This window comes from Rhinopithecus bieti, unplaced genomic scaffold (assembly GCF_001698545.2).
Source record: "Rhinopithecus bieti isolate Rb0 unplaced genomic scaffold, ASM169854v2 scaffold_758, whole genome shotgun sequence".
NCBI classification, from domain to species: domain Eukaryota; kingdom Metazoa; phylum Chordata; class Mammalia; order Primates; family Cercopithecidae; genus Rhinopithecus; species Rhinopithecus bieti.
In genome coordinates, this window is record NW_016803215.1 from 64,939 (window position 1) to 88,338 (window position 23,400).

Sequence of the window (23,400 nt, forward strand, 5' to 3'; positions counted from 1 at the left end):
CTGTCACTCAGGTTAGAGTGCAGTTGTGTGATCTTGGCTGACTGCAACCACCACCTCCCAGGTTGAAGTGATTCTCCTGTCTCCGCCTCCCCAGTGGCTGGGATTACAGGTCTGGCCAATTTTTTTTTTTTTTTTTTTTTTTTTTTTTTTTTTTTTTTTAGACGGAGTCTCACTCTGTTACCCAGGCTGGAGTGCAATGGCGTGGTCTCGGCTCACTGCAACCTCTGCCTCCCAGGTTCAAGTGATTCTCCCGCCTCAGCCTCCCAAGTAGCTGGGACTATAGGCCTGTGCCACCACACCCAGCTAATTTTTGTATTTTTAGTAGAGACAGCGATTCACTATGTTTGCCAGGCTGGTCTGAAACTCCTGACTTTGTAATCTGCCTGCCTCGGCCTCCCAAAGTGCTGAGATTACAGGTGTGAGCCATCCTGCCAGACCATAACTGAGATTTGAATTCACTATCCGGAGGCCCTGATAGTTCCAAGGCTACAGTTTTGCCCTGAGGCTCCAGTACAAGTCTTAGGTTTTCTCCAGTGTGAGTCTGTTGGAACTCTTAAGAGGTTTGATATTTGGGAACATCATGACCCAACGTGGAACCACATAATTTTATATCTACCAGGCCTGGACATCTGGGTCACACACTTCTATTCTTCATATACCTGAGTTCATGTACATTCATAGGTATTTTTTAAAAAGAACGCTTCTCCCCACACACTCCAAAATATAACACTGTTCAAAATACCAGTCTAGAAAGCGAAACACTAGGGTAACAATCTTTAAAGTCCCACAAAAGCAACTCAGTATTTTGACACAGATGACACAGAAGAGTCACATGAACTCACACAGGATCACACAAGGCTTGGTGGGACGAGGTTTCTCTAGTACTTTCCACTGGGCTTAGAATGCAAAAGGCTCTGGCTGGACTTGCTGGAGGTCTCTTTTCTCAACATCTCTCTTTCTTGTTCCATCTTTAGGGAGGCTTTTCTGGTTCCAACCTTTAACAAGCAAGAGAAAAAACACACAAACTCCATTGCAGCAAGACTCCAATTGTTCCACTCAAGTGGTTTTGTTATTTTTAATTTAATTTAATTAATTAATTTATTTTTTGAGATGGAATCTCGCTTTGTCGCCCAGGCTGGAGTGCAGTGGCGTGATCTCGGCTCACTGCAAGCTCCGCCTTCTGGGTTCATGCCATTCTCCTGCCTCAGCCTTCCGAGTTGCTGGGACTACAGGTGCTGCCACCACGCCCAGCTAATTTTTTTGTATTATTTTTTTTTTTTTTAGTAGAGACAGGGTTTCACTGTATTAGCCAGGATGGTCTCGATCTCCTGACCTCGTGATCCGCCCACCTCGGCCTCCCAAAGTGCTGGGATTACAGGCTTGAGCTACCACGCCTGGCTTTATTTAATTATTTTTAACATGAGGAGGACTATACACGTTCCATGTATTTTATTGTATTGTACTTATTTATTTACTTATTTATTTATTTTTTTTGAGATAGAGTCTTGTTCTGTGGCCCAGGCTTGAGTGCAGTGGCATGATCTCTGCTCACTGCAACCTCCACGTCCCAGATTCAAGTGATTCTCCTGCTTCAGTTTCCCAAGCAGCTGGGACTACAGGCACATGCCACCACGCCCAGCTAATTTTTGTATTTTTAGTAGACACGGGATTTCACCATGTTGGTCTGGCGGGTCTCAAACTCCTGACTTCAAGTGATCTGCCTGCCTCAGCCTCCCAAACTGCTAGGATTACAGGCATGAGCCACCACACCTGGCTGGTTTTGTTATTTTTTTGTACACAAAATAAAATGTTTGTTGTAAAAAAAAAAAAAAAATATATATAATATATATATATATACACACACACAAACACATACACACATAGATATGAGCAAAAAGATAAAACAATTTATTATCATCACATTACTCAAAGATGAACCTTAGCCTTAGTAAGGTTTTGGGGTGCACCCTTCCAGGTATAAAGATATTGCTTTCCCTTTCTCTATTTTCTTTTTCTTTTCTTTTTTCTTGATATGGGGTCTCACTGTGTTGCCCAGGCTGGAGTGCTGTGGAGCAATCCCGGCTCACTTGCAGCCTTGACCTCCTCAGGCTCAGGTGATCCTCCAACCTCAGCCTCCCAAGTAAGCTGGGACTATGGGTGTGCACTACTATGCCCAACTAATTATTTTATTTTATTTTTTGTAGAGACGAGGTTTTGTCATGTTGTTCAGGCTGGTCTCGAATTCCTGGGTTCAAGTGATCTGCCCTCCTTGGCCTCCCAAAGTGCTGGGATTACAGGCGTGAGCCACCAAGCCTCGTCCATTTACATGTTTTTTAGTTTGAAACCAGGAGGTTATTATGGTAAGCACATTCATTGTGATGGTGTTTCTCCTGAAAAACTGTTACTGAATTGAATGTGTCTAAAGTCTCTGATGGCTTAGAACTGGGTGTCCAATCTTTTGGCTTCCCTGGGCCACAATGGAAGAAGAAGAATTGTGTTGGGCCACAGGTAAAATACACTAACACTAACAACAGCTGATGAGCTAAAGCAAAAAAAAAAAAATTATCCCCTAATGTTTTAAGACAGTTTACGGAGGCCGGGCGCAGTGGCTCAAGCCTGTAATCCCAGCACTTTGGGAGGCCGAGATGGGAGGATCACAAGGTCAGGAGATCAAGACCATCCTGGCTAACATGGTGAAACCCTATCTCTACTAAAAAATACAAAAAACTAGCCAGGTGAGGTGGCGGGCGCCTGTAGTCCTAGCTACTCGGGAGGCTGAGGCAGGAGAATGGCGTAAACCCGGGAGGCAGAGCTTGCAGTGAGCTGAGATCTGGCCGCTGCAGTCCAGCCTAGGTGACAGAGTGAGACTCCGTCTCAAAAAAAAAAAAAAAAAGAAAAAAAAAAGTTTACAGATTAGTGTTGGGCTGCATTCAAAGCTGTCCTGGGCCACAGGGTGGACAAGCTTGGCTTAGAAGAAGGAAATGAAGTCTATTTAAGGGGGTCTGTTTAACCTCTTGAGCACTTCCCAGATCAAAGGAGGGGGCATCCTGGCGGCCATGTGCATGACCCCACTCCCAGGCTGTATTTGTTGGACACTTGGCACAGCCGGGCTTTTCCGATGCCCACTCCCAGGAGTCGGGGTAATGGGCTGTGAGATGCCACTCACTCCCTGGGCTGGCCCTTTGAACTGAGGGACTATAAGGTTGTCCTTTCCCGTCACACGACTGGAGAGAGAAGAAGTCAGCAGAGGTATGGAGAGGGGCAGAGAAATGACAGAGACGTGTGTGTGCCCGAGTGCGTGCATGCATGAGAGAGACGATGCCTGGGCTATCCTAGTTCTTTCCCATAGCTTTTATGAGGCATTCATTTCTGTATCTTTATAAAAGCCCCCCGCTCTGCCCCCTTTCTGAGTAGGTTTTTGTTAACTGCAACCCAAGATCTCTCTCTCAAACAATTCTGGACACACTGTAGACACTACTGTGGCTTGCACATTTCTTGCCAACAGGATTTCCCTTGCCGACCCTGTCTCCTGCAAAGCTTTGCCACCAGCCTTCAGGCTGCACATACACCTGAGGCAAGAGGGCTGGGTGGCCAGTCGCGTTTCAGCTCTGCCACTCACTACGTGATCCTCAGTTTCCTCATCTGCCAAATAGGGATGAATATCCATCCTGCCTTCCTCAGAGGGCAGAGAGGAGATTCTGGGAGGATTTCAATGGAAGGGTCTGTTAGGACTATCATTGAAGCTCTTTCCACCTTAAGATGGATTTAAAAATCACCTCCTGAGGCCCATGGCAGTGGCTGATGGGAGCCTCAAACGTGTTTTGAGACTCTGCATTCAAGATCGTTTCAGGGCAAGAAAGGGTAAGTCAGTCCCATACCAGCCCACAAAGTAAGTATTTGTGTGAATGCCCAGGGAAAAAGAAAATAGATAGCAAACTCAAAAGCCTTCCCCCTTAAACAACCCTCACTTTATATTCCTTTTCATTTGATTTTCAATAAAATTGCCTACTGTGGATGGTTTCCAAATGCCAGTGCCCTGAGCCGGTGTGGAGTTGCCTGTCAGAGTTGGAGCCGGGGAGTTTTTTAAAGAGTCCCAGGTCCCCGGTCCCCAGCCCCAGGGCTGCCAGGAGCATGGGATGGGAAGCACCAGGGAAGGGGCTTTGGTTCTCTTCAGGAAGTGACAAGGGATGGGGCAGCAGAAGGCAGCCAGGACGGCTGCCCTGGGAATGGGGAATGTGAAATGCACAGATTCCGTCTGAGATATTTGGAACCATGTGCCTCACCCTTAGAATGAAAAGGCAGGGGTAGAAGTCAGTCATTTAAATAGCGACACCCAGGTATGAATGACCTCAGGCCATCCTGAGGTGGCTGCTTCAGGAAACTGCAAGCCTCAGCGCTAGGAATTCCCCAGTCCACTCCCACACAACCTCAGGAATGGGTTTAAATATCTGGTCCTCGGCTGGGCACGGTGGCTCACGCCTGTAATCCCAGCACTTTCGGAGGCCGAGGTGGGCGGATCATGAGGTCAGGAGATCCAGACCACGGTGAAACGGACCCGGTGGCGGGCGCCTGTAGTCCCAGCTACTTGGGAGGGTGAGGCAGGAGGATGGTGTGAACCCGGGAGGCGGAGCTTGCAGTGAGCCGAGATAGTGCCACTGCACTCCAGCCTGGGCAACAGAGCGAGACTCTGTCTCAAAACAAACAAACAAACAAACATCCGGTCCTCAAGGAGGCCTCTCCTGGAGCCTGGACGGGGGGTGAAGGGGTCCCTGTGAAATATGCTCAGCTCCTTCCAGAGGCCTTTGTCCTCCAAACACCGGGCACAAAGTTATCAGCCCTTGCCCCCTGAGAATTCTCTCTCTCTCTCTCTCTCTCTCTTTCTTTTTTGAGACAGAGTGTTGCTCTGTCCCCCAGGCTGGAGTGCAGTGGCGCGACCTTGGCTCACTGCAAGCTCCGCCTCCACTGCAAGGTTCGCGCCAGCGTAGCTGGGACTATAGGCGCTGCTTCCACGCCCAGCTAATTGTTTGCATTTTTAGTAGAGACGGGGTTTCACCTTATTAGCCAGGATGGTCTCAATCTCCTGACCTCGTGATCTGCCCACCTCAGCCTCCCAAAGTGCTGGGATTACAGGCGTGAACCACCGCGCCCGGCCTGCCCCGAGAATTCTTAGAGATATTTTTCCTAACCTCCTCACCCTTTCACAGATAGCAGTGTGTGTGTGTGTGTGTGTGTGTATTCACATCTATGTAGATGTGTCTATCACTTTATACATAGAAAGAATGAATTTGTGGCCAAGGGCGGGGGCTCACGCCTGTAATCCCTCCACTTTGGGAGGGCGGACCACCTGAGGTCAGGAGTTCCAGACCACCCTGGCCAATATAGTGAAACCCCGTCTCTACTAAAAATACAAAAATGAGCCAGGTATGGTGCGTGCCTGTAGTCTCAGCTACTAGGGACGCTGAGGCAGGAGAATCGCTTGAACGTGGGAGGTGGAGGTTGCAGTGAGCCAAGATTGCACCACTGCACTCCAGCCTGGGCGATAGAGTGAGACTCTGTCTCAAAAAAAAAAAAAAAAAAAAGAATGAATTTTGCCCCCTCCGGGGTGATGCTGCCCCCATTGAGAATGCATCATCAAACCTTGACACCTGGAGAGCCCCTGCCACTTTGCTGACTCTTAATATCAGCTGTGTGAATGAGGGCCAGGGCTGTCTCTTTTCGTTGCCCTTCTCTCCCCAGCGCTTAGCACAGTAGGTGGCCTAGCCTAGGTACTCAGTAAGTCCTTAACTTACTGGAACTTACTTAACTGGAAGATTTTCCTTTTTAGCATACAGCCCACAAACAAAAGACTGTTGGCCAAAATGAAAAAAAAATCAATGAATGGTATTTTGGAGGACAGAAAACAAAAACCCACAGGGCCTTCAAAAGAAAGGCACAAATCCAGTTCTGAAGCTTGTTAGGGATGGACACATTTTTTTTATGAGCAAGTAAGCCTGAAAATGTAGATTTTCCATGTCCCATCTTCCTCAGGGTGGTCATGGTGATTCCACCACCTTAAGGACTCGAGGCACACTAGAGAGGACAGAGACCCCAAGCTACACATTTCAAGGAACCTGGAGAAAAACTTTTTGTACCAAGGAGGTCCAAGCCATGAAACCCTTTGGATGCCTTTTGCATCGAAGAAAATCGATCTTGTTTTCTCAAGCTGTGGCTGAAGGGCTGGATAAATGGGAAGATCACTCTGTTCTTAGGCGAAGCACCATCTGCCCCCATTCTGTTAAGCCTGAAATTCCAGGGGGCTTCACCTCTACCAGCACCACAATATCCCTACATCCAGGGCCCATCCCAATGTCAATGTTGTCATTTTACATGTCTCCATGTCATTCTCAGCCAATACCTGGTGGCAGGGCGGTGTCTGCCTGCTCCAGTCTTTCCAAGTATGTGGATGAGTAAGCAACAGACCTCCCCTTCATTCCCACTTTGCAGGTGGCAAAGGTCTCAGGTCTAGGGGACCCTGGGGGCACTCTCTACCCTCCTAACCAGAGCAGCAGCCACCTTCTAGTAGTCTTAGGACAATGGTGTCAGTTAAGAGGAGGCTTCTATTTTCCAAAAATGTCCCTTGCATAGAATATCTTCAGTTTTTCCAATGATAATTTTGTTGTCTCAGAATAACTGTGGCCTTTTATCAAACTTGTTAAATAAGTCTTTCTTATTCATCAAGAAAGAAATGTGTTTTGCTTTCAAGCTTCCTGAGAGCTTGCCTCTACTTTCTGCAAAGCAGGAGTGTGGATTGGATCAATTCCAGTTCCAGGGCTGATTTGTGAATGGCAATGATTCAACGTGTTTAAGATTTTATAGACTTGATTAAAAAAGAGTATTCAGCTGGGTGCGGTGGCTCACTCCTGTAATCCCAGCACTTCGGGAGGCTGAGGCAGGCGGATCACGAGGTCAGAAGATCGAGACTATCCTGGCTAACACGGTGAAACCCTGTCTCTACTAAAAATATAAAAAAAATTAGCCAGGTGTGGTGGCACGGGCCTGTAGTCCAAGCTACTTGGGAGGCTGAGGCAGGAGAATTGCTTGATCCTGGGAGGCAGAGGTTGCAGTGAGCTGAGATCTAGCCACTGCACTCCAGCCTGGGCAACAGAGTGAGACTCTGTCTCAAAACAAAACAAAACAAAAAAGAGAATTTTAGAGGATGCTCTTTCTGCTCACCTGGGAACTTGAGTTCTGCATCCTGTTCTTCACCATCTTTACAAATACTTGTCTCTTTAATACAGAAATAATAAGAACAGAATTTAGCTTAGATTCCTCTTTGCCTTTTGCATCAAAGAAAAATGGATTTTTCTCCACTCTTAGATCTACCCATTTGGAATGCTGGGCCTTCCCAGGGACAGCATTCCAGATGGGTAGCATATGAAAATTGAGAAAAATCCATTTTCTCAACAAGAAGGGGGCACAGCTTTTGGGAGCCACGGTGCCCCATCTTGCTGAATCTCTTGGGGGTCTCTGTTCTAGATTTCAGCAGAGGTGGAGGCTGCTCAACCCAGGGCCTGTGAAGAACATTGCTCTTCTCGGAGGACACATCTGTTTTAGCTGGAGGCAGCGCCTCCCAGAGCAGGTGGAAGGGGCTGCAGATGCCCGGTGGTTCACACCTTGGCATCCCAATGGCTCAGGGATCGTGGGGCCCATGATGGTTGAACTCCCTTCAGGGGGGCCTGTTTGAATGCCATCGTCACCCAGAATCTGAAGCTTGCTATTTCCCTGGGGTTTGATTTACAGTTGCTGATCCTGGGGTCCCCAAGATGTGGCACCTCAGGGACAGTTCCCTGAAGAAAGAGCAGCCCCAGATACTAGGGACCCCTCAGAGAGGGAGGGAGCTGGGCCCCTCTCAGAGATCCCTGACTTTCCCTGGGGGTCACCAATCTCATGCCCATAGGGGCCAGGAAGTCAAAGAAGGTGGCGAGATGGACATGGCAGCAAACCCAGGGGCCAGGGTCCTTTGTAAGGGGCTGGAAGCTGGTGGTGTGTGGGACTGTGGGCCTAGTGTCACCAGCGGATCAAAGTTTCCCAAAGAAGTCAGAAATCTGGAGTATTCTGTTAAAGTGCCATTTTTTTTGTTTGTTTTGTTTTTTGTTTTTTGTTTTTTTTTTGAGACAGAGTCTTGTTCTGTTGCCCAGGCTGGAGTGCAGTGGTGAGATCTCGGCTCACTGCAACATTTGCTTCCCAGGTTCAGGCAATTCTCCAGCCTCAGCCTCCCGAGTAGCTGGGATTACAGGTGCCTGCCACCACACCCGGCTAATTTTTGTATTTTTAGTAGATATGAGGTTTCACCACATTGGCCAGGCTGGTCTGGAACTCCTGACCTCAAGTGATCGGCCTGCCTTGTCCTCCCGAAGTGCTGCGATTACAGACGTGAGCCACTATGCCTGGCCAAAAGTGCCTTATTTTGAAATGATACTTTAACAAACCCCCAAAACAAAAAAATAAATTCCATGGGCCAAAAGAGGCATAGCCTTGGGCTGCCATTTTGTGACGTCTGCCTCAGGGCCGCCCTGCTTGGCATCTAGCTGGCACTCAGTGGACAGCTGTGGGTTGCCAGATAAAATACAGGATACCCAGTTACATTTGAATTTCAGAATGAAAACAAACACTTTAAGTATGTCCCATGCAATATTTGGAACATACTTAACACTAAATCACTATTTGTTATTTATCTGAAATTCAAATATAACTGGGTATCTTGTTTTATTTTTTCCTTTAAATCTGGCAACCCTGTTTGGCATTCCCCAGACCCACGGGGACAGTGAGTCAGGCTGTCTTTTAGGATAGGGGCATAGGTGCTCATAAGTCTCCACTGTTCTCCCACAGCAACAGTCTGTGAAGACTCGTGGCCTGTATTTAGCTGACAGTTGATCTCTAGAAGGCCTGGAGCCTGCAGCCGCTCTAATAGTTATCACAAAGTTAGTGAGAGGAACAAATTCAGCAGAGAGTCATCATTTCAGATATTGCCAAGCAATGATTTTAAACCTCTCTTCCCTCCTAATTTCTTCTTTTCCAGCAGGTTTTGTTTGTTTGTTTGTTTTTGTTTTTGCTTTTGAGACAGGTTCTTGCTCTGTTGCCCAGGCTAGGGTTCAGCGGCACGCTCAAGTGGCTCATCACAGTCTTGAAATCTGGGCTCAAGAGATTGTCCCACCTCAGCCTCCCGAGTAGCTGGGACTACAGGTGTACGCCACCATGCCTAATTTTTTGTGCTTTTGTAGAGCCAGGGTTTCCCAATGTTGCCCAGGCTGACCCTGGGCTCAAGTCATCCGCCTGCCTTGGCCTGTCAACATTCTGGGATTACAGGTGTGCCAGCAGGATTCTTTACCCACACAAAGTCCGCTCAGTGGACACTGAGCACTGGAGAGCAGAGCCCTGCCCCATACAGATCTGCTAGATCTGCTTTTACTGAACTTGACTGGATTCAGTGGGATGTGATGACATCCATCTGTCTCAAGGGCTGTTCTCAGCCATGGCTCAGCCCACGTCACCCCACGAAGGCTGTTCTTAAAGATGCTGCTCTTTACGTCGCACAGCGTCCCCTCCAGGGGGAAAGTCCAGCAAGGTCTTTGTTCTAAGAGCACTTGCGAGCATTCATCCATTGTATCTCATGGACACTGGGAACTGTGACCAAGTTGATTTCCCATTTCTCATTGGCTGCCAGGAAGGTCGGAGTCGAACAGGTCTCTCCCTCGGCAGGGGTAGAAGTGCTTATGTGAGGCACTTTCATCCTCATTCCCGCTCCGTTTTGTAACCACTCCCACCTTCTTTCACCCCCCTCATTTCATTCCTAGGACAGGGGTTCCTGGGGCTCCTCACTCCTCCCTTCTTCTCTTAGGACCTTGTCTCCAAGTCCCCAAGTCACTTAGTGGCCTAGGATGGCTGCTCCATGAGCTAAAGCTGTGCTGGAATATCCCTTCTGCCTTCTCTCACCTTAATGGACTGGGCTTGATGCTTGCTTGTCTCTTAGGTCATCCGTTCAAACGGGGCAGGGGCTGGGGAGGGAGAGGGAGGGAGGTGGCAGGCTGGGAAAAGACAGAGGGAGTTGGAGGCAGGGCTGGTGAGGGAAGGTGAGGAGGGAAATGGGGCAGGGCTGGTTAGGGAGAGGAGGTGGGCGCAGGGGCTGGGGACGGAAGGGAGGGAGGCAGGTGTGCGGTGCTCCTTGGGCAGCGTGTGCAGGCATTTGCACGCCATGAGCTCTTACCCCCGTTAAGACAGTCTCTACTGTGTGTCTGCAACATCAGAACACCTCCCATACCTGCCTCTCTTTCTCTTTGAAGGCACAGTTGCAAGGTGTCGATTCTTTTGCGTTTCTCGGTTCGTGCTCCTCTACACTTTCCTGAGTGAAAAGTATCAGGTTAGCAAGAGAGTGCTAACCTTAGTGTGTCCTTACCTGTTCCAGTCTGGGACAGGCATCTGAGGGTTCTAGGAGATGCTGGGACTCACTCAGATAGGTGGGCAGAAGATAAGGGATCACGACAGGGGAGTCTTTTTCTTTTCTGTTTGAGACAGGGTCTCGCTCTGTCACACAGGCTGGAGTGCAGTGGCATGACCACGGCTCACTGTAGCCTCGACCTCCCAGGCTCAAGCGATCCTCCCACCTCAGCCTCCCAAGTAGCTGGGACTACAGGCATGCACCACCACACTCAGCCAATTTTTTAAATTTTTAGTAGAGATGGGGTTTTGCCATATTGCCCAGGCTGGTCACCATCTCCTGGGCTCAAGCCATCCTCCTATATCAGCCTCCCAAAGTGCTGGGATTACAGGTGTGAGTCACCACGCCCAGCTAATTTTTTATTTTTTGTAGAGATGGGGGTCGTGCTATGTTGCCCAGGCTGATCTCAAACTCCTGGCCTCCAGTTATCCTTCTGCCTCGGCCTCCCAAAGTGTTAGGATCACAGGCATGAGCCACTGCACCCGGCCTAGTATCTTTTTCTTGAGCTGTCTTCTATCCACACACTGCACCACTCTAGCCACATTTTACTTTTCCATCCTGGTGAGGGCCCAAGGTTACCACCCCTAAACCCCCATTCTATTCTCATCCCACACATCTACCAATTTCTACTTTTTGATCAAAAACACATAGTGGTGCTGAGGAAACCAGGATCTTGAAAATACCCAGGCCAATGAAAATCTTGGGAAATAGTTAAATAAAATAGTACTGATATGATGATGTAGAAAACAGTACTGATATGATGGCCGAGTGTGGTAGCTCATGCCTATAATCCCAGCAGTTTGGGAGGCCAAGGTGAACAGATCACTTGAGCCCAGGAGCTCCAGACCAGCCTGGGTGACACAGTAAAACTGTCTACTAAAAAATACAAAAATTACTCTCTACTGAAAAAATACAAAAATTAGCCAGGCCTGGTGTCGAGTGCCTTGTAGTCCCAGCTACTGGGGAGACTGAGGTGGGAGGATCATTTGAGCCTGGGAGGCAGAGGTTGCAGTGAGCCAAGATTGTGCCACTGCACTCCAGCCTGGGCAACAGAGCGAGACTCTTGTCTCAAGCAAGCAAACAAACAAAAGAAAAAACAAAACAAAAGAAAGAAAAGAAGAAAAGAGAAAAGAGCATGATTGAGAGGTCCTGTTAGCTAAGGGTTTTTACATGCGTTCCTTCACGGGATTGACTCCTGTGGGTTAAGCACATTTTTATTTTCATCTTAAAGATGAGGGACTTGAGCTCATAATGCAGAGGGAAGGTTAGGGGCTCCAGCCCAGCTGAGACCACTCTGCAAAAGCTGTAGCCAAGCCCCTTGGGGAGGATTTGATTGGCTGGAGCCCGGAAGGGGAGCTGGGCTGCTCCCCAGCCAGAAGCAGCTAGTACATTTCAGCGGTTCTCACATTCAAGTCCTAATAAAGGCCGAAGAACGGGCTTGCATCCTTCTCCAAGGGCAACTTCTGTGTGTTTAAAATGTTCCTATTGAAAATCCCAGTCTTAACCCATTCACGAAAATATCGGCTGTTTCTTGGCTGTAGCCCTAGTTGTATTCACCAAATAGAAAAGACAGCTTTACAAAGGCACTGCTGGCTCTAGGAGGACCCAGGAAAAAGTCTCGGGGTCTGCAGGACTCGCCAGCGGGCAGGAAGCTCATTGAAAGCGATGCAGGCATTACCCCCGCCCCCGAGTGGCCTTTTCTCTTCCCCACAGTAACCGAGTAACCGAGCTTGCTCTGTGACAGGCTCTGCCGGCATCACACCATTTAACCACCCCACGAAGCAGGTCCTGTTGTTCCCGTTATTGCTGCTGTTGAGAAACCTGAGACAGAGGTAAAGTTACCTACTGAGGCTCATTCAGGGACAGAGGTGGGCTTGAACCCTATGCCCTATCTGACTCCAAAGTCTGCCTCTCATCTCAGAGACTCTGCCGCCCTATTTAGTAATGTGGGAAGCAAACTAGATTGGGCACAGCCTGGGCCATTGTCACCGTCACACTGTCACTGCAGGGGAGCTGTGGACCCAGGGCATCCCAGAGTTAGGAGGCCGATGACCACGAGGTTCTCTGTGAATGACCAGCACTGAGGTTTTTCCCAGCATTTTATATCAGGTCTGATTTGCCAGAGGTATTAGTATAGAACTATGCCTTTTTTCTGTTTGAAAAGAGATGAGGTCTTGCTCTGTTGCCCAGGCTGGAGGGCAGTGGTGTGATCATAGCTTACTGCAGCCCCAAACTACTAGGCTCAAGTGATCCTCCTGCCTTAGCCTCCCAAGTAGCTGAGACTACGGGTGTGTGGTGCCACACCTGGCTAATTTGTTTATTTTTATTTTTAGAGGTGGTGTCTTGCTATGTTGCCCAGGCTGGTCTCAAATGATCCTCCTGCCTCAGCCTCCCAAAGTTCTGGTATTACAGACGTTTGCTACCCTGCCCGGCTGGAAGGATGACTTTTGACGCTGGAAAGTTCTGCTCAGTGAAGAGATGTTCAGGTGTTAAAACTACAGTGGTTGTCTGTGTGTCGGGGGCGGGTAGTTCTGAAACTCAAGGTGACTAATTTCGTTTCCCAGAGCCTCAACTGTTCCATCTTTATGAAGGGGTGCTGAGACTTTATACAGGAGACTTGGGAAAAAATCGACTCCTTGTGAAAATATTAGGTGTGAAACTTAAAGAAATTCTACTTTCCTTTAACTTCCATTTAATGAAAATATACTCCTAGGAAGCAGCTGCTGCCCAGACAGATGTATACAGGTTCCCTTTTGCATCTTGCAACACTGAAAAAAAACTGTTTTCTGTGATGTTGTCAAACTCTTGAACAGGAAGAAGAAAAGAGATTTTTTCCCCTTTTTTTCTTCCCTTGACAAACAAGAGTTTCTGATAACATGTTAGTCACAAACCTTAAATGCAAACTGAGCCTGGGGATGAACCCTGAGAGAAACAGTGACGGAGTAGGCGGGGTGCACCCTGGAAAGGAATGAGGTGGATGAGTGGATGGGCTGGGAGGGTCGGGATCGGAGGTCGCTGAGGTCCCGTTTCTGTAGCTGAGTAGCCAGGTGACACCGCCCTCCAACCTTCTCAGTTTCCCCTCTCAGTGGGCAGATGCCCAGCAGCCCTCCTTGCAGGTTGACATGAGGTAAGGGTGGGCCGTGCCCTGTGGGGTGTGCCTGACAGCAAGTGCTCCATAAATAACACCATCAGCCTTGCTGTGATCGTGGCTCTACTTCTTATCAAATCTCTCCCTACGTTGTGAATTCCACAAATTTGAAAGTTCCCAGCTCCAGCTGGGGACCTGACACAGGTTTGGCTTGGCCGCTTCGGACCTTCCTCCTGCCACTCCGTGGAAGGCTGGCCAGCCCGCATTGTGTGTGCGTAGGGAGGCCATGAATAATGCATGCAGACTGATTATGTAAATCTGCAGGTTTTCTTTCATTTTCAGCCAGTGCATGACAATGGGCTTTTTAGGGCCCTCTGCCATCCCTTTCTGTGGTTTGGTGTCTCTGCTGTGGGCCTGGCCTGCCAAGCCCTGGGGGACGCTGCCTCGGGAAGGAGCGAGCTCTCCAGTGGGCCCATCAAAGGACATCTCAGGCCTCTGTTGCTGCCCAGATCTCCCTGACATGGCACAGCGTGAAAGGAAACCGTCCTCTGCCCGAGGCGGCCCCATGACATATGCAGAGGGTGCCTGTGATGTTTAATTCAGAGTGTGGTGAGTGCTGGAAAGGCCGTGTCCGGAGCAGGACGTTGACTTCATTTTTGGGGCTGCAAGCCAGGGAACCTGTGGTCTGCAAGGTTTGTGGGATGAAGGCCAGGCCTCTGCAAGGAGGTCACCTGGCTGGTGGAGGGGGCACCCTTCCCTGGGGGTTTGACCCTCTCTGAGCTCAGGCAGGCAACACACACAAACACACACACATAGTGTCACACATAGGCAAACCCTCACACACATGGCACACATGTACAAACACACACACAAGCATGCATGCACACATAAAAGCTGACAGTTACAAGGAGGGGACTCAGGGCCAACCCGGCAGAGAGCAGGAGAACCGGGGTCAGAGGGATCTGGGGTCAGGTCCCAGCCCTCCTTACCAGCCACTGTATGCACTTGGGCGTCTCTTAACTCTCTGAGGTGCACTTTCCTCATCTGTAATATAGGAATCATTGTACCAGGCATGGCTATTAGAGGCTATTAGAAGCCCTATCACAGCTGCAAAGCTCAGATGAGCCCAGTCCCTGGCCTGGAGACGGTCATGAAGAGACGGTGGCTGTGGCTCTTTCCTTTACTTGCCTAACCCCAGCCTTGGGATCTGCTCCACCTTAGGCAAGAGTGAAGGAAAGGGAGAGTCCGGCTCTATTTAGAAGTTGCTGTTCCTTGGCCGGGCGCGGTGCTCAAGCCTGTAATCCCAGCACTTTGCGGGGCCGAGGCGGGTGGATCACGAGGTCAGGAGATCGAGACCCTCCTGGCTAACACGGTGAAACCCCGTCTCTACTAAAAAATACAAAAAACTAGCCGGGCGCGGTGGCGGGTGCCTGTAGTCCCAGCTACTCGGAGGCTGAGGCGGGAGAATGGTGGGAACCCGGGAGGCGGAGCTTGCAGTGAGCCGAGATCACGCCACTGCACTCCAGCCTGGGCGACACAGCGAGACTCCGTCTCAAAAAAAAAAAAAAAAAAAAAAAAGAAGAAGTTGCTGTTCCAGTGCCTTGTGGACTGCAGGAGTGGATGATGAATATGTAAACTGCAAAGCAGATAGGAAAGCCCCTCTGCCAGCTTTCAGGGAGCTTCAGAAGCTGCCTGGGTGCTGCTCATGCGTGACTTGGTTTGGGGAAACTTTCCAGTGTGCAGACCCTACCGGGTCTGAGGCAGGACTCACCCAGGAGATCAGGTGCACGGGTCACGGGCAGCACGGGTCATGGGCAGCATGGGGAAGGCAGTGTCCACTGGCTGGTGCCAGGCCCTGGGCAGGTGCTTCAGAGACGGGACAAGCACCCTCACCGTCCGAAAGCACTTGGCTCTGGAGGTCTGATGACAGTGAGAGTGGACAGCAGATAGCGAGGGTTGCCTGCATTCTTTCATCCTCACCATCTGCCTGCGAGGCAGGGGCTGGAAGCTCCCATTTACTAATGAGGAAAGCAAGGCTCAGAGAGGGGAAGAGACCTGTCCAAGGTCGCACAGTTAATAAGTGCAGGGATTTGAGTCCAGGACCAGCTGACTCCTGTACTGTGTTACAGATGAGATACCAGGGTGTGTGTGCACGTATGTGTGTGGTGGGAGGGGACCCATTTTCCCTGGGTCACCAGCCCGAGACTGGAATCTTGGTTTCTTAACCCAGTGCTATTTCCAACTCTGCGCCAGGGAGCAAATCTCATCCTCACGCCTTTCCTCCACGGCTCCTTCAGCCGGGAATGTCCACCCTTTCATCTCTTTGGTGGGCAAGCTCCAGCGCTCCTTTGCAGTCACTGGCAGTATCGGGGCAGATTAATATAAATATGAATAACAGCCACCATTAGAAAAATACAGATGAGCACCATGAGTCTCAGAGAGGTTAAGAAACCTATCTAAGGTCACATAGTAAGCGGTAGAGCTCTGGTCTAAACCTAGGTCTGTCTGATGCAAAAGCTATCCAGTTGCCTCCCTTTCCATCCATCCATGTGTTCTGCACTACCTGGATCCTCCAGGGACTTCCCTTGGCCATTGCTAATGGGAGCTGCAGGGCAGCCAGGGAGGTTCTGCCCTGGGCAGCAGTGCCTCACCTTCTGCTGCCGGATGGCCCTGTTGATCCTCTTCTCCTGGCACAGCTGGTGCTCCATGCGTTCCAGGGCCTCCTTCAGCAGGGCCTTTTCTTCGGCCTCTTTGTAGATATCATCCTCCAGCTTTGCCAACTGCGACTGGTACATCTCAACGGACACTTTGCTCCGCCTAGGTGCAGAGGAGAGATGGCGTTTCTTTTTCCCTTATCTTTCCCAATCACCATCAATGTGCCAGAGCTGGAAGTCTCTCAAAATACATCCAGGTGGGGCTCACTCATGAGTGTCACGCAAGCAGGAGAGCATGTCAAAGATTTGGGGCACGGAGAGCGGAACGAGCCGAGTGTGTAGCGGGAGGGGATAAAGGAGGTGCTACCAGCCCCTCCCAACTTCCCGGGGAGCGGGGAACTGTGACTCTTGAAAATATGACGGAGCTGTCAACACCACACAAGTGGGAAACTGTAAGTCGAGGGTTGTGAGAGGTGCAGCTTGCACAGAAAATAGTCCACAGAATGGAGAAACCATGCACTTCTGCAGCCACCATCTCAGGGCCAGAATTCCCTCTACCAGGCCTAGTCAGTGCCCTCCCTATTACCTTTCTGACATTTTAGGTGTTCCACACTCGGGTCTCTGTCCTCCTGTCCCAGGCCTAGGTGTCTGCTGCTAGCCTGAGTTTAGCCAGGAGAAGGGAGGCACGGGCCTTTATGCGGGGATGTGGGGGTGCCGAGGTACCTGAGCTGTTCAACGTCCTTTTCGTATGCTCTCAACAGCTCCTCTTTCCTCTCCAGCTGGTTCTTGAGCTGGGTGATCTTATCAAATACCAGGTCGAGGTCCCTTTGTCGAAGCTGGTTGACCTTGTCCCTCTCCTGGCGGGAGAGGTATTTCATGGACACGTGGCCGGACATGTCCTTGATGTTCATCAGACGTCCAAGGGTTTTGCTCATATCCAGGTACTACAAGGAAAACGTTTGTGTGTAAGAGGCATTACCGGAGGCCGCTGGTGGCCGCTTTAAGGAGGCCAATGTCTCATTCTGTTTCATTCACTTTCTGCAATTGCAGAGAACACACACACACTTTGAGAGGAGTGCAACTGGGGCTTTCAGCATGACTTTCATCTCTCCCACATCCATTTACGCTATGCCTTTTTTGAGAACCGGGGGTGAAAAATGACAACAGATATAAACACTTCATTCTAACTACCCAGTTTTTCAAGGAATTTGGCTATGCGATTCCTGACCCATGCTGGGATAGTAGGTAGGTCTTGCAGAGTTATTAGAACAACTAAACAGGCATGTGAGGTTGACATTTAAACCATCCCGTGGTTAACACTGACTGCAGGGGACCCAGGCTTTGGATAGCAGCGAGTTGGATGCTGGATGTACGTACCAGCTTTTCACTGAGCTCTAAAGCCTCAGCCACATCCATCTTCCCTGACTTCTCCATGGCTGAGCTGAACCTTGCGTTGCAAAGGCCATTCTGAGGCTGAAATCAGAAAGAAATGAAAGCCCTCTCTTGACATTCCATTGTGACCTTCTATGACCAGAAGCTAAAGCACTGTGTGATTACCAGAGATTAACTCAACAGAGTTGATTTTCAGTCTGGTCCTGATCATTCCGTCTGATTCCTTTGTCAACTGCTTTCTTATAATTGTATTCCTACCCTTCAGAGAATGACTCTGTCTTTGAAGTCTCTAATTATACATCACTTGTCTTGTTCTTTGATCACCGCCTATCTTCCCTCTACAACAGTGGTTCTCAATTGGGGTGGTTTTGTCCCCTCCCCTGGGCCATTTGGCAGTGTTTGGACACATTTTTGATTGTCACAACTGCAGGCGGGGAGTGCTGCCAGCATCTAGGGGGTAGAGAGCAAAGATGCTACTAGACATCCACACGTCCCCCAACAAACCGCGCCAGACTGTGGGGTCCTAAAACATCAACCGTGCTGAGGCCTGGAAACCCTGGTCCAGACGAGAGTGCCAGAGAAGCAGGGACTGGGTTGCTGTTTGCTCACTCTCTCCTTCCTTGTGCCCAGCATGGCGCCTGGCAGAGTGGGCATGTTTGTCGAATGAATGAATGCAGGTTAAACAGAAAATACCCCCCATCCTTTTATTAAAGGAGTGTCATTTTCATGCAGTGGAAACTGGACCCTCACTTCTGACCCTTTCCAGAGATGATGCAGATGGTGGGTGAGCATCACTTTAGACGCTTTCCAGAGAGGAGACAGCTGTGCACCTGCTAAGACCCTGCTCAGCTGGCTGCTTGCTGAAAGCCCCAGTCAAAGGCATAGAAGAGCCACCAGGCCAAGTGGGGAGTCTGGAGGCCATGGGCAACCCCCATACATCCCCTCACAACTAAATTGGGTTGTCAGTGCTCGCCACGGACACCAAGATCATGTCAGCTCGCAGCATTTACTGGCTATACATTGTAAACCTGGGAGATTTAAAACAAAACAAAACAAAACCCATTCACAAAAATATAAAAGCCTAAAGGTGACTGTGATAGGTGTGACATATTTGTCTATATTAAGAGTGGACATATTTATCTATCTATGAGATGAGAATAAAGCAGGTATTTAAAGACGACAATACATTGGGCAGACTTGCTACAAAAAGAACCTAAAACGCAGCTTGGTGTCTCCAGCTCCCTAAGCCGTGTCCTCTGCACTCCCCTTCAGAATCCCCTCTCTTTTCCTGCAGGTTGCAGGAGTCCTAAGGAAGAGTCTGGGCTGCAGGTTCGATCACACCATTCCCACCTCCTTCTCTGCAGACCAGCAGGCTACAAGAGGCAGACCTCCAGGGACACACTCCTGCCTCTGTCATTCATCATTTTTGTGTCCTTGGTGAGGTGCTTGACCTTCTGAAGCCTTAATTTTTCTTTTTCTTTCTTTTCTTTTTTTTTGATGGAGTTTCACTCTGTTGCCAAGGCTGGAGTGCAGTGGTGCGATGTTGGTTCACTGCAACCTCCGCCTCCCGGGTTCAAGTGATTCTCGTGCCGCAGCACGGATGTGTACCACCATGCCTGGCTAAGTTTTGTATTTTTAGCAGAGACGGGGTTTTGCCATATTGGCCAGGCTGGTCTCGAACTTCTGGCTTCAAGTGATCTGCCTGCCTCGGCCTCCCGAAGTGTTGGGATTACAGGTGTGAGCCGCCGTGCCTGGCCTGAAGTCTTAATTTTTCTTATCTGTAAAATGGGGATAACAATGGCAACTGACGTGGGCTGCTGTGTGGATTAAATGAAATAACACATGTGAAGGGCTTTGCTCGATGCCTGGTACACAGTAAGCACTCAGTAAATGCCAGCTATTCTTCTTCCTGCTCTTTCTCTTCTTTTTTCTTTTCCTTTTTTGAGACAGGGTCTCACTCTGTCACCCAGGCCAGAGTGCAGTAGTGTGATCTTGGCTCACTGCAGCCTCTACTTCCTGGGCTCAAGTGATTCTCTAACCTCAGCCTCCCGAGTAGCTGGGACTACAGGCACGAGCCACCAATGCCTGGCTAATTTTTTGTAGAGACAGGGTCTCGCCATGATGCCCAGACTGGCCTTGAACTCCTGAGCTCAAAGTGATCTGCCCGCCTTGGCCTCCCAAAGTGTTGGGATTAGGCATGAGCCACTGCCCTTGGCCCCTTTCTCTTAATTTGAATTGCTGCCAGTGTTGTGTTGGAAGATTGAGGTCTTTTGAGAGAGGGGAGAGGTTTCTTGCTGCGTGGTGTCCGTGGTGGGACTGGAGTCCTGAGGAGGGGAAGGCCTATCTTGGGAGCGGGTCAGTCTGCGGTGGGACGGGAGCACTGCTGAGGGGGAGGCCTGTCTTGGGTGCAGGTCAGGCTGGGGATCGAACTGATCCCAACCTGGAGGCGGTCCCTCCACTCCCACCCTCAGGGAAGCAGGGTTTGATTTTCTCAAGAAAACCAGCTCATTTCCAAAGACCCTCTTCCTGGACTCTCGTAAATGTCCAGAAAAACTGCCGAGAGAATGCAGAATAGCCTCGTTGTTTCTTCTAGAAGCCTGTGTGGTGTGGATCCAGCTGCGGCAGCACACATGCCCTCGGCGGGTCCTGTGACAGATGCTGACCTGTCACGTGTCCATCAAATGCCCAAACATCCATTTAGGGTAAAAAGGCACGTTCAATTGCACAATCAAATCACTTCTGGAAATCCTGTTGTCCCCACTGGAGAGCAGCAGCACGATCATAGCTCACTGTGGCCTCGAACTCTTAGGCTCAAGTGATCTTCCCATCTCAGCCTCCTGAGTGGCCAGGACTGCAGGTACCTGGCGCCATGCCTGACTAATGTATTTTTAATTTTTTTGTAGAGATGGGGTCTCGCTATGTTTCCCAGGCTGGTCTCAAGCTCCTGACCTCAAGCAATCCTCTTCTCTTGTCCTCACAAAGTGGTGGGATGACAGGCGTGAGCCACCACACCTGGCCTATTTAAATAATATTTAATAATAACATCTATCATTTATTTTTTCCTCTGGAGCCAGGCACTAGGCTAAGCACTTTCCAGAATTATCTCCTTCAGTATTTTTGTCATCATTTTACAGCTGGGAAATGGAGTCCCAGAAAGGTCAAGAGCCTTGCCCAAGGTCACACAGCTTGTAGACCTTGGATCTGGACACAGGTCCCTCTGACTCTAGAACTTGTGTGCTCTGAATCACGGCTCCCTTCTCCTGCCTTTTATGTGTTGTGTTTTTCCGGTGACAGTGAAAAGCAAACTTTAGGCAAACTCATGGCATAACATGATCTTAGCCTGCTGAACATGTTCTGCAGAATATCACGCATGATCGGCCGGGAGTGGTGGCTCACGCCTATCATCCCAGCACTTTGGGAGGCTGAGGCAGGCGGATCACGAGGTCAGGAGATCGAGACCATCCTGGCTAACACGATGAAACCCTGTCTCTACTAATATACAAAAATTAGCCAGTGTGGTTGGCGGGCACCTGTAGTCCCCAGCTACTCAGGAGGCTGAGGCAGGAGAATGATGTGACCTGGGAGGTGGAGCTTGCAGTGAGCCGAGATGGTGAACTGTATCCAGCCTGGGCGACAGAGTGAGACCTCCATCTCAAATAAATAAATAAATAAATAAATACATACATACATACATACATACATACATACATAATATCACACATGATCTGCAAAGGGGGCCAGCCATGCTTCAGCGATTAATGTGGCCCAATGTCAATGCCATGCTGAACCATGCTGTGCACAAGCACAAGGCTACCTTTCTGTGCAAAGCCTGGACAATGGGTATGGTCGGGGCACCAGCTAGTGAGCATAGACAGCAGCCCATGAGGAAGGACCTGGCCCTGAACCACTGATATGTATGGCTGTGCCAGGGAACCCAGCTAGTGTCTGCCCTCAGGCCCCTCCTCTCCACATGCCAGTCACAGCAGAGAGAATTGTCGTTGGTTACCGCTAGGATCTCTATTCTTGAGAGAGCTGGCAAATCTGGTTTTGCATCCAATAGTATTTTCTGGATACTGCTTTCCATTCTGAGGTTCTTTAAATCTAGAAAGGATTCATTCTGGTGGTCTTTATGATCTATAAAACAAATAAAGTAGACTCAAAAGAAAGGCTCAGGAAGAAGTTATTTCATGTAATAACCATAGCAACTATTTACGGGACAGTTACACAGGCCTGTTTTAATCCTTACGACCTCCCGTGGCAGATGAGGACACAGGCCTAGAGAGATAAAATGACCTGGCCAAGGTCACCCGGCTCATAGGAGGCTGCAGCCACACAGGTATCAGTGTGGTGGACTTTCTAAGGCCCTTCAGCCATGGAACCAGGATGGAACTTGAACCCAGGCTTCCAGGTCCTAGACCAGTGCCCTAGCCTGCAGTGGGCCCCAAGTCTTAGGAGAGCTCTGTCCCCTCTAAAGCGGGTACTCTTAAGTGGTTCTCCAACACTGATCCTTAGACAGTATTCATCCATGACAAAGTTCTCACCCAGCCACCATGAAATAAGAAAAACTAGGCCAGGAGTGGTGGCTCACGCCTGTAACCTCAGCACTTTGGGAGGCTGAGGCAGGTGGATCACGAGGTCAGGAGTTCAAGACCAGCCTGGCCAATATGGTGAAACCTTGTCTCTACTAAAAATACACAAATTGGCTGGGTGTAGTGGCTAGTCCCTGTAGTCCTAGCTACTAGGGAGGCTGAGGCAGGAGAATCACTAGAACCTGGGAGGTGGAGGTTGCAGAGCCAAGATTGGGCCACTGCACTCCAGGCTGAGTGACAGAGCGAGACTCTGTCTCGAAAAAGAAAGAAAAAGTACAATAGTGAGTTGTGCATGAAATCTTACTTAATATCAAGGCCTGCACTTGACTCTGAGATCATGGCCTGCCTAACTTTTTGTGTATTACAGTGTCCTCTGAGTTCTGGGATGATGCGGATAAAACATGGTAGTCTTGGAAAACTGGTCAGTCCCCAAAGTGAGCCTGGGGTCCACTGCTCTGACTAGGAAGGAGGAGATTTACCTGGTGCGTGCGCCTTCTCTAGTTCTTTAATTCGTGCTCGAAGTTCAGATAAGGCCTTTTTCTGACGCTGAATGACCTCCTCGTGCCGGGACCCTTTGCACTTGACCCCTAGATCGCTGAAGGATTGCTCCTGTGGGCAGAATGGGGTGGGCAGCAGTTGATCAGGGATTGGAAGATTTCTCTTACATTCACAGAAACGTGAACAATTCATGTATAGCGGAACCCAGTCTCTTAGCACCTTTGGAAAAAGAGCATTCGGGCTTCAGCAGAGATAGAATTTACACTTTTCATCTCAAATATCGGGTCACATGTAGGAAGACTTCCAACTTTCCTATTTAGCATCACTATAAATAAAAGAGCCCCTCCACGTTCCCTCTCCACGTTTTATGTTTTCTTCTCATACTGTTCTATGCCTGGATTTCCATTTGCTGTCATGCTGGTCTTGTTTCTAAACAATCACAGCAAATTCCACTCCTGGAGGGGCATTTTCAGATGAGAATGCATGATGCTTTCTTTTAACTGGTGATGAGGGTGATTATTTAATATTTGCTAGGGGGATTTGCTAGATTGGCTCTTGGTTGGGCTGGAGAAAGGAAAACCTTCCTCTGAGACTTTGGAGCCTCTGCAACAGCACTGTCCCACAGAACTTTCTGTGGTGAAGGGAATGTTTTATACCTGCACCAGCGCCGTCCAATATGGTAGCCACTAGAGCCAGATGGACTAT

General features: G+C 49.4%; 1 protein-coding gene across 1 annotated transcript in view; it reads right to left on the reverse strand.

Moving 5' to 3' along the window:
- Positions 1-762: 762 nt before the first annotated feature.
- Positions 763-23,400, reverse strand: part of FHAD1 (forkhead associated phosphopeptide binding domain 1) — a 158,393-nt gene continuing 135,755 nt past the window's right edge. Inside the window, 8 exon segments of the mRNA XM_017869555.1 lie at positions 763-995; positions 7,213-7,266; positions 10,298-10,378; positions 16,214-16,379; positions 16,940-17,160; positions 17,594-17,689; positions 21,615-21,742; positions 22,677-22,806. Of these exon segments, the coding sequence (XP_017725044.1) occupies positions 879-995; positions 7,213-7,266; positions 10,298-10,378; positions 16,214-16,379; positions 16,940-17,160; positions 17,594-17,689; positions 21,615-21,742; positions 22,677-22,806 (993 nt within the window). The 3' untranslated portion in view covers positions 763-878.